The sequence below is a fragment of the Triticum aestivum genome, chromosome 7B (genome assembly GCF_018294505.1).
Source record: "Triticum aestivum cultivar Chinese Spring chromosome 7B, IWGSC CS RefSeq v2.1, whole genome shotgun sequence".
Lineage (NCBI taxonomy): Eukaryota > Viridiplantae > Streptophyta > Magnoliopsida > Poales > Poaceae > Triticum > Triticum aestivum.
Window position 1 is genome coordinate 743,558,189 of NC_057813.1, and position 11,457 is coordinate 743,569,645.

Here is an 11,457-nt window from a genome sequence, read left to right on the forward strand (position 1 = left end):
AAAGCCTTCATTGCAAGAAATAAAATCAAAGAAGAAGGTACTCTTCTGGAATATGAGAGTCGAGAGTCTCTGGAAGAACACTTATGAGCAAAAAACTGTGGCAGATTACAATAATTTCCCTTATCTAGTAGCAACTTGGGAGTCGTAATCTTTCTATGAGAAATAATCTACAAACAAGAAATGGTGATACTGTGAGAGGAAAGGTAACATTGCTAATGTGGGTCATCAAGCTATCAATGCGCCATAGCACATTTAGAGTTCAGAAAGCATAAGTAAGTAATCCAAAGTAATTTTACATCCGAATTCAATATACACGGGGTGGGACAATGAAATTAACGCAAGTATTCATTCTTTCCAAGACTAGGTAACCCAGGTTTCTATGGGTGGCTAGCTACGTCATTTCGTTTGTCAAATGCCCCTATTACCTTCACGAGGTGAACGAATCGTGCTTCATGGCAGTTGATGGAAAAATTTATTTTGGTGAACTTCGATGATATGTTTTCCTATAGCAAGATTTTAGATGAAGATGTCATTCTTGTTGCTAAAGTTTTCCATGTGCTTCATAAATAAAAGCTCTATATAAATGGTTTGCACCAAGAAGCTTGTTTTGTTGGTAAATATTATATCTTCTCATGCCTCCAAATAAGGTGAAGCTAAATTTTTCAGGATTCAGTGTTGGACAAACCCCATTCAAGTGTCTAATTCTTCTTGGGTTAGCCGGCATTTATCCTTTGTTATTAAGTGATTTTAGTGCCATCATCTCACCACTTATTAATGGCCTCACTAAAAATAATGTGTCATTCATGTGTATTAAATCCCAAGATCATATTTTCTAACAATTAAGGAAACACTTAACCAAAGCACCGCTTACTTGCCTTACGAGATTTAACTGAAAAACTTGAGATTGACTGTGTGGTGCTAATGTAATCGGTTTATGTGGTGGTTTAATGCAAAAGGTAGGCCGATAGCATACATAGTGAAGCATTCCATTGCTCAACTGAATCACTCCATCTATGATATATAATGGTGTCCTTGTGCATGTGCTCGAATTTTGACAATATTTTCTTTGGACAGAATAATTTCTTACTCTTTCAAATCATGAGTGGTTAAAGTATACTAGAAGGGTAACGCGCGCCTTGCCGCGCAGATTGGAATGAGTGTGATATAAATTGCACACGTTGTTGTGATAAGATGTTTCTTAGAGAGTCTGTTTGTATCAAATTACAATTTAAATAGTGTCAATATACATCCTCTTATCTTAATATACATGAAAAAAACATTGTTTTATCTCAAATGATAACTATTTCTTTCAAGTAATCATTGCTTTAAGTATGAGGAAAAGAATGAGTCTCTGGATTCAGTCACAAAAAGATTATCGATAGAGTTATCAAGAAAATGATACTAACAAAATTGGCAAATATGTTATGTATCTTAAATGGATGTGATTAGAAATGCAATTCAGATGAACAGAGGCACAAAAGCCAAACATTAAACGAAAAAGTAACTTAATTGCTAAGCAAGTTTATTTAGAACAGAGTACATGTAGGTAGTAGGTGTGTCCACGTAAAAGATTACAATTCACATAGGAAGCGAACCAAATTGGCAGTAGCTCTAGTGCCACAACCAATATTTAGTCGACCCAAACTTATGTGTATTTTGTCTTGAAAGCATTCCCTGTTGTATCAATTAAAAAGCTGGGCAGTTGATTCCTAAAATTATAGCAACTGTCTAGATGAATAACTAAGTAGGGTAGTGAAGTAACATACACAAAACTTTACTGAACTAGCCAAGAAAAAAAAGTGGAACTTAAAATCACAAAACATCACATTTGCTTCAATCGTACATTGGAAATTCAAATTGGAGACCATATTTTTTTGCCGGTTTAAAGATACATGGAAAGAGTTGGTGAGTCTGCGGTTACTCAATCGACCATGTGCCGAGTATCAAAACCTGCTAAGCATGGCTAAGATAAGAATCACTGGCAAGTTGATGCTTGGGAATTTAGGTTCCTCTTATCTACAATAGAAGATGTATTACCACCAGGTCCTTAAAATATAGCAAATAACTTTGTAACTTTAATTTTGAATAAACATACCTTTTATGCAATTCTTACCTAGAAAAAAATATTGGTGTCTTATGGTATGTTCTTTTTATTTAACTTAAAGATATCTTCAAAATGTTGGATTCTCCAGGATCAACACAACAAAAGCTTGAGCCACAGGAAATAGGAGAAGATGATCATATCTTGATCTGATGGAGATGATCATACCTTGATCTGATGGTGGAGCCATTTTCTCTTATGAGTCCTTCACCACCTGAAGCTTGATCAGCTACTTGTGTTTTGTCTTTCCTAGTGCTCCAATGCACGGCTTGACCAGCAGCGTTTTTCTTGAGTGCTACTGTAGCAATTTATTGTAGTAGAGATTTATTTAAAATTAGCTTAGTTTAGGTTACACATCATTATATCCAACAGAAACACCATCCTAAGAGATCTACACGAAAAAATAACACATTTGCAAAATATCACAAAAAATACAACTTCGCAGTGCATTTTAAGACGAGAACTCACTATAGAGCCTCGGCATGTGAATTTACAACACAAACTCTAATTTTTAACCTAATGTTACTTATGTTCTGGACCTTCAGCTCACCTTATCATGTCCGGGATGGTTGCAACTAATTCAACCAAACTCGGCCGAAGGGGGCAAAGTGGATTCACAAAATGTCCCCAAAATGTCCGTCGAAATCCCTAAACACGTCGTTGACACATGACGGAAATCACCGAAGGTAGGTGAATATACACCCACATAGAGAGGGAAGAGCGGGAGGAGCACTCACGAGGGGCGGCATTTTAATGGAGACGAGGAACCGAGGAGATGCCAAAGCCCTTGCAATCTGGAGGCCGGTAGGGACGTCGGAGACCACCAATAGCCACGATGCATAGGCGAATAGACATTCACCAACAAGAGCGATGCCCCACCTGTTTTTTGGTTGCCGTACAACTATTTAAAGCTCTTTTCTTATTTGCAGTTTACTGTTTGCCTAGACATCTAGATCCTTGCCGTTTTCAAAGCCAAAAGGAAATTGGACAAGCTCAAACTAAATTACAAATGTGACATACTAAAAAAACCACAAAAGGGAAGAAGTTACGGTCATATGAGATGCAATAGAGAAAAAGTTAACACAAAATCAGCCAACAGAGTCCGAAAAAGAAGTTACGGTCATCAAAAAGTAGTTTAAGCATGAACCAGGTATATGGAAGTATGCAAAGATGTTGCATTGCCATGATGTGCTGAAGAACCACGAGTGCAAATGCAACAAACAACCGCACATGAATTCAATTATAGCAAGAAAGAACAAACATTTATTATCAATTATAAACGAATAACATGAAGCAAGCACGAGGCATATGCACAAAAATAACCATGCCTAGAGGTTGCTTTTCCATGTTTGGTTTACAATTGTTAGTGCAGTCATGTCGGCCTAACCATCCTAGATATAAGCTTACAATAAAAAAAAGGACTTGATTATGTAGTAATCAGCAGCAGCACCAACTGCACATGGAAAATTATGGCTGCCAGGCAGTTTGGTCTTGATAATTTGATGCACATGATGGCTAGCTCAAAATTCATCCTCTGCATCCTCAACATCAAAAATATAAATCTTGTGTACATGGCCCAAATATAAAACACCTTTAAAGCCCGGCAGAACACCCTTCTACATAGTTAATAAGCAACTACTTTCAGTGTAAAATTGCTTTAACCCTTACGAAATTTTGTAATTTCTGTGAATGTAACTAAGATTCAATTCTAGAGGAGTGAATTGCATAAAACCACCACATTGACGCCTAGGTTTGCAGAAAACACCGGTTTACAAATTTGAGAGAAAAACAACTGATTGGTGCCTTAGGTCATTTTGATGAGGATTATGACATGTGGGTCCTGCATTTGATGATGTGGCATAACAGTTGGTCTAGAACATGTTAGACAAGGTTTGATATAAATTTACTAAATAGTCCCTAGTATTTTGTGTAGGAACCCTTCAAGCAGAAGACAAAAAGAAATCAAGACCCCGCTCCCAGCTCGACCCTGCTCTAGCGCACACTCGACGGCGAGGCGGGGCCTGATGGACGACCAGTCCCGCCGTGACGTGCGGCCTAACCTCGGTGCTCGGCCTAGAGGTGGCACCCTCTATGAGGCCAGCCTGGGTTTGGTTGCGGAGACCGACGACGATGAGCTTAGCATCGTACTTGAAGACGTCTGCGATGAACATGCCCATGATGTGTTTGAAATAGGACCTAGAGGAAAATAATATTGTATTATTATTTATAATTTTTCATAATTAAGAGCCTATATTTCATGCTATTACTGTTATGATCCTGGAATATGTGATACAGTGGAAAACTCATTGCACATGTGGAATGATAAATAGTAAAAATAGGTTCCTAGTCTCGCCTCTAAGACTGACTCAAGTGTTGTTGATGATCATTTTTTTCCGGATCTTAGGACCTCATTAGCTGTAATGTTGTCCTAAAACAACATTGAGAGTATGATGTTAGAAGAACGATCATATTGAGTCAACCCATACTTGTTTGTTATACTTTGAGATAAAATTAATTGTCGTAACACGGAGAGTTAACATGTGTTTTATTTCCTCATGCCATGAGAGTATCGCAGTCACTTCCTACCATACGGTGCACTTTGGGGTTGCTCAAACGTGATCGATAACATGGTGATCATAACGACAACTTATAGGTTCATCGGAAAGTTTGATAAGGGACTGGATAGCTCAAGAGTGGGATTTGCTCCTTCGATGATTGAGAGATATTCTAAGGCCCCTCTCTGTGCCATAACATCCATCATTCTCTGGCAAGACACAGGTGCCTACATCACGGGGATGCCGAAACACTTCGACGAGAAAGAAGAACAAAATCGGCAATGAGGGTAATGGTATAGTGAGCATGTGTATGACTCAGGAGGATACTGATGCATCATGGGTTTTCTAAAGTATTGCAAAACAAAGGGAACATCACATGATAACCAAAGGTTCACTAGAATACCAATTTTGTAATCATACAGATCAATATGGACGTCCACGTTTCCATTATCGGTCATTGAACAAAGAGGTTTTGTTGATGTCTATGATTTTCTGAGTGTTAGGAGGATGAGAGTATCGAGGATTTATTTGTAGAATTGTTTCATTTATATTCAAAATAGTTTTGAGAGGAACTGGAATAGGTATCACCGGAAGGGTTTTAGAGTTTATCGGCAATGTGGGTATTATCGATAAACAATATATAGGTGAATGTTTCCGGTGATGTTAAATTAATATAAAAGGCTCTATTGATTATTTGGATGCTTTTATGTTTAATTTAACTAGCGGGGTGACCTGTGCAATTGCGTGGCTAAATTTTATGAATATAGCTATGCATGTATTTTGCTGTTCGAATGTTAGCATTGCTAACTACCATATATTGTTTTTTTAATAAATAATCACCTTTAACAAAAAAATGCATTGCCTTTACTTCAAAAATCATGCATTCTTTTGTTCGCTGATAACCAACAGGAAGAAAGTCACATTATACGAAGTCTTCTTAGTCAACGCTTTTTTGTTGCATTTTCCATATAAGCAATTCAAAATCAAAGAAGGAACAATTCAATATGATTATTCTTTTAAAATATCATAATTTTTTGACATTTTTAAACTTCAACATTGATTGCTCATATATGAACCATTTGTTGACTTCCTAATTTGTCAGAGTTCTGCGGATACATCTTACTTCTTACTTCATTTTTTATAGCAGCGAGTTGTATGTTATTCCAAAGGTTATCTAGATTTCATGCAAACACGAACCTGCAATAATCTTCCGCTTATTAGTAAAAACAAATTCTAGGCAAACCATCCCATTTACACATGTTGACTTAGATTTAAAGTTATCTCGAGTACACAACTCTGAGCATCATTCTTCACGTGAATGAATATGCATCCATGAATTACAATTATACCACTATAGTAAAGATCCATGACAGATATAATATATCACTTCTACTTGGTCAAACTGTATACATATAAGCCGAAAGTAAGACAAAATGATAGCAACCATCTTTTTCGATCAAATCTGTTATTTTTTGATATATACATTCAAGGCTGAAAGTAAGACAAATTGATAGCAACCATGTTTTTCGATCAAATCTGTTATTTTTTTGTGGGTAAAATCTTCGTTAAAAAGCGTCACATATCTAAACGTTCCTAAAAGTACATATTTTAAGATCTTCTACAAATTTCAGAAGGTTATCCGGGCATATTCTTTGCCAGTTCTTTTTATATGCAAAATTCATCGGTCGTTTCTTAAGTTGCACTGACACACTAATTGCATGGATGTTTGTTGAATAGGCTACTGACATCAGCAATGATATCATTCTACTTAGAAGTTTTATTCATAATTTGCAAAATTGGGGCAGCATTTATTATACGTGAACATTATATAATTTTAAAAAATGAATATCGTTCTATAATACTACTAAAAGCCATGCAATATTGTTTCCTTTGAAACCCCTAGTGCAAAAGTGAAATATATTGTTTGGTTGTCTTACCTTACGAATTTCATATATGTTCTTACAAATGTATATTTAGATTTATTTTCTTGTGATTTTACCACAGATTGACTTCAAGTTTATAGTACACTCTGACCAAGGTTTGGCATTGCATTCTATCTCTTTGAACGGATAAGAAAGGCTTAATTGAATTGTGTATTTTCCATCACATGCTAGTAAACATTTCTTTTTCAATTTTTATGTGCCCCTCAAATGAATAGGATTGAGCTTCCACATCTTAGCAGAACATCAGTCTCCTACTATACTAAATTTTTGGTTTCCACATGCTACAAGGTAGTTCCTTGCATAACATATGCAAATATATTTTACTAATTTAATGTTTGTGACATGCATATGTATATGTGATCCAAGACATACATGCTGATTACACATATGTGCTAACTATAGCACTGTACTTCATGAAAACAGTGAACATAACATATCATGAAAACAGGGAATATATGAGTACATGTACTATCAAAAGGAATTATATTATTATGTATGAACATGCATGTACAAAAGTAGTTAAAAACTGGTGGATGGAACTCACAGTTAGAGCTGTTCCATATGGTTGTGGGACCTACAGACTTGAAAAGAACACATTAATCAATATTTTATAGAATACAAATATAACTTGACAATACATGTTTAGTGGACGCTGAAACTGAAGCTTGTTAGCATCGTTCAGCGAAAGGTTAATGTTGATGAATGTAGACACTATCCTAAGTCTGTAATTACCTAAATAAAGTTCTTTATGAATGTATTGTTCATTGAAGGAGGAAATAAGTAATTCGCATAGCAGGGTGGCTCAATCCGATATCGGCCTAACATGTTGATGGTGGAGTTGAAGTATTGCTGCTTGAGGAGCATGTGTGCTTACCTCACAGATCTGTCAGACATGGCCCATATTTAATGCAACCCAAGCATCCCCTTTCATGAGAATACAACATTTCCTTTTCTGCCTCGCATCATTATTTCTATTACTTGCGTTGGATCTGGTTTTGCATATGTTGGAGACAATATGCAATGGTGAAACCTTAGGATAGAGTGGCTGGGATGTCAAAAGACGGCATCACTTAGGGAGAGGAAAAACAACAACCACCTGATTTACTTCAAACTGACGTTGCCCCCTATTAGTACAACTCATCTTCCACATCATCCACCATAAGGAGATTGATAGTTAGCACTGTTTATTCCAGGATAGCATATGGCTTTCAGATCATAGATATGAATAATAAGAAACTTACCTGGTTTAAATACAGCTGGCCAATCATATGAGACACCTTAAACGTGTGAAATTGCAAGAAACATACATGCTGATTACACATATGTGCTAACTATAGGATAGATGTGCAATGCTCTGCTAAGTTGTTGTGTTGTTGTTCTCTCCTTTTCTCCCTAGCAGAAGTTGAGCTCCTGCTGTAATTCTCACCAGCTTTCTAACCTACTATATCTTCCTTTTGTTCATGATTTTTTTTTCTGAATCTACCTTATCTTTAAGCTGCTAGCGGCAGATATAACTGATTGGAATGGACGTAAATGCTTCCATATCTGGCAGAAATAGAGGGTACGTGCGGATTTTTTTAGGGGCACAACAAATATACTAGGTGTGATCTGAATCGATGCTGTGTTAATTCTGCCACCACTGACACCAAGAAAAATAGACAATAATTATTCGTTGGAAATAAAAGGATACAAATAAGCAACACACACACGCGTGGATCTAGGTATAGTTTTTTCTTCTTTTGAGCCGAGCTCGCAAGCTAGTGATCCATGCCAAACAAAATAGCTTAGATCGGACTAATGAATCTACCTTATCTTTAAGCTGCTAGCGGCAGATATAACTGATTGGAATGGACGTAAATGCTTCCATATCTGGCAGAAAATAGAGCGTACGTGCGGATGATTTCACAGCAAATATACTAGGTGTGATCGGAATCGATGTGGTGTTAATTTTGCCACCACTGACACCAATAAAAAAGCACAATAATTATTCATGGGAAATAAAAGGATACAAATAAGCACAGATGTGGTCTAGCTTTTTCTTCTTTTGAGCCGAGCTCGCCAGCTAGTGATCCATGCCAAACAAAATAGCTTAGATTGGTTATGCCCGTCGGACTAACGAGTGAAATAGTGGCAAAAAAAAAGGCGGCCGGGCCGGTTTGATCGACATCTTGGGCGGCGTTGCCGTCGACCAGTTTATTTTCGGCCGAGCAGCCTGCAGAACACTGCATGGCTCTGGCTCTCTGCATTAGAGACAGGCAATCGATTAATTAAGCTGCTCGCGGAGGTGATTGCTGAACATATAGTACATATAACAGTATAACCGATTGGCACATGATAGATTACTCACACCAGGGAACGATCTTCCAGCGCTGGTTGTCTCCCTCGACCCAGTCAAACAGGATGATGGTGGTGCCGTCCTGCACCACGCTCTCGTCCTCGCCGCCATGGACGGCGTCGAAGTTGAGCTGGATGTTGCTCGCCATGCGGATGCAATGGAAGTCGTCGCCGACGTCCTCGCTCTCCGTCCACATCACCGACTCGTCCGGGCAGTCCGGGTCGTATGCCGCAAGGCGAACCTGCAGTCCAGGCGAGGTATATATTAATCAACTGCAGTATTGCACACACCAAATCAGAGACTAGCTAGCTTACAGGGTGGCCCTTTTCCAGGGAATGCTGGATGGCTTCACCGGTGGCCTTGTTCACCAGGGCAAACGCAGGCTGCTCATACTCGTCCTTGATGTCTTCACCGTGCCTCATGTCCTTCACCCAGTGCTGCATATATACATTTCGTTGGACATTTGTAATTAGCGCTCAGTCACTAATCAATTAAGATCGACCATGGCTATATTTTGATCATCGATCAGTTGTCACCTGCAGGTCGTCGTTGGGGTCCGCAGGCGCGAGGCACACCGCGCCGTCCCTTGCGGCGATGCTGTACTCCTCGCCGGCGCTGCAGAAGATGCGCATGGTGCACTCAGAGGACAGCGCAGGATGGAGGCCACCGTCGGTGCCCCACGGCAGGATCTTCCAGGACTGGTTCGCCCCCTCGAGCCACTCCCACAGCACGACGGGGGTGCCGTCCTGGAGTTCCGTCACCCCATCCAACGCGTCGAAGTTGAGGTGGATGTTGTTGACCATGCGTATGCAGCGGAAACCGTCGCCCACGTCGTCGCTCTCCGTCCACAGCACCGATTGGTGCACCGCCTCTGGGTCGTACTCGTACGGCACCAGAGTTACCTGCACGTGGATGTGAGATGTATGTGAGCAAGGGATGGACACAAAGATCCAAGTAATTACAGGTCACTCAAGCGTGGTGGTGGTGGTGGAACTCACGGGCTCAGACTGCCCGGACGAGTGCTTGACGGCGAACCCGGTGGCCTTGTTGACGAGCGCGAACGCCGGGAACCCGTCCTCGTCCTCCGTAGAGCTGAACCTCGTGTCCTTGTACCAGTGCTGCACCCGCCCACATCATGCATTCATAGAGCAGCGTCAGACCCGTGAAACACTAGAAATGTCTCGATGGAGCTCTACAATCTAATGAAAGGACACTGATTAAGGAGAAGTGGTTGCCTTACCTGCTGCTGGTCGCGGGGGTTTGTTGGCGCCATGACGACCGCGATGCCGCCGTCGTCATCCCAGCGGACGGTGATGCAGTAGTCCTCATCGGTGCGGCACAGGATCTTGAACGTTTTTTGCCCCTGACTGGACATGGTTCTCGACCCTAGGTATAGCTAGGCCTTCCGGATGCCCACGGAGCAACGACCAAATAGTGGGGAAGAAGGGTCTGATGGAGTGATCTGTGTGTGGATTGATCGATGGAGTGGCTCGGGTTTTATAGACCTAGAAGTCAATATGGAGAGGGAGACACGGATGCTCTTTTTTCTAGAACACGAGGATTAACCCGGCCTCTGCATCTGGACGATACATGCAGTCATTTTATTAATTATTAACAAAGATTTTACAAAGTAGTACGTAGTTTGAAGCAACCATCTTAGCAATTATTATCCACTTGATGGAGTACCGATAGTCCAAGCTTAATACCAAACAGACATCGCACCAAAGCCTAACATTTAAAGCCGGAGGCCCCAACCAAGCCACATACTGGGTTTGTTGTACAAACCGGTAGCACTCTCATGTGTCATCGCCGCCGTCTTCCACCAAACCATCTTCATAGAAGAAACTAACACGCCGACCTTAACAGGCCTCTCTGCCATCGACGCAACCATGACGCCAGGCAGCCGCCTCCTCCTGCGGGAGTCTATCTCCGCACATCAGACGTCGAGTCTCCACTACGCCACGCCATCGAGATCTGTTGCTATCAATGTGTAAGATGAAGCACCGCTCCATAAAAAAGCCGTCCACTGGTCCCTCAAGCCCGTGCACACCTCCAAGAATGATGCCGACAAGGGGGAAACTATATCAGAGCGTCGCCATCATCCAATCTATTGATCTAGGGTTTCCCCGGAGGTAGAAGATAGAAGTCTGGAGTTTCTCCACGGCGATGCCTTCAAGAAGGTAACGACACAAAAGAGTGCCGCCATATATAGCCGGTCTTGGCAACAAACCGAGAACGAGGTTTTCACCCGGATCAGCTCGACGAACCTCCATTAGGCATCATGTGCAGGGGTCGCTATCGATCTCAGCCGTTGTGCAGTGAGCAGGCCGTAACTGCCAGATCAGATCTGTTCGGAGGCCAGACCACTCATGGCACCAACCCGTCAACCAGGGCCTCTATGCCGCTGCCACCCATCCTAGGTTAGATGACTCGCCGCGCAGATCCGGTCGCCGCCCTCGAATGCCGCCAATGCTAGGTCGGCTGCCGCGCCCGCAGCCATCGCCGCCTGAGGCAGAGCCGGCC

The 11,457-nt window shown here is 41.1% G+C and overlaps 1 protein-coding gene across 1 annotated transcript; it reads right to left on the bottom strand.

The window, feature by feature from the left end:
* Positions 1 to 8,248: 8,248 nt before the first annotated feature.
* LOC123159922 (ricin B-like lectin R40C1) lies at positions 8,249 to 10,397 on the bottom strand. The gene is made up of 6 exons (XM_044577728.1): positions 10,175 to 10,397; positions 9,933 to 10,052; positions 9,471 to 9,836; positions 9,249 to 9,371; positions 8,947 to 9,175; positions 8,249 to 8,839 (listed from the first exon to the last, which is right to left on the bottom strand). Coding segments are annotated over exons 1-6 (975 nt in total). The 5' UTR covers positions 10,310 to 10,397; the 3' UTR covers positions 8,249 to 8,837.
* Between the last annotated feature and the right edge of the window lie 1,060 nt (positions 10,398 to 11,457).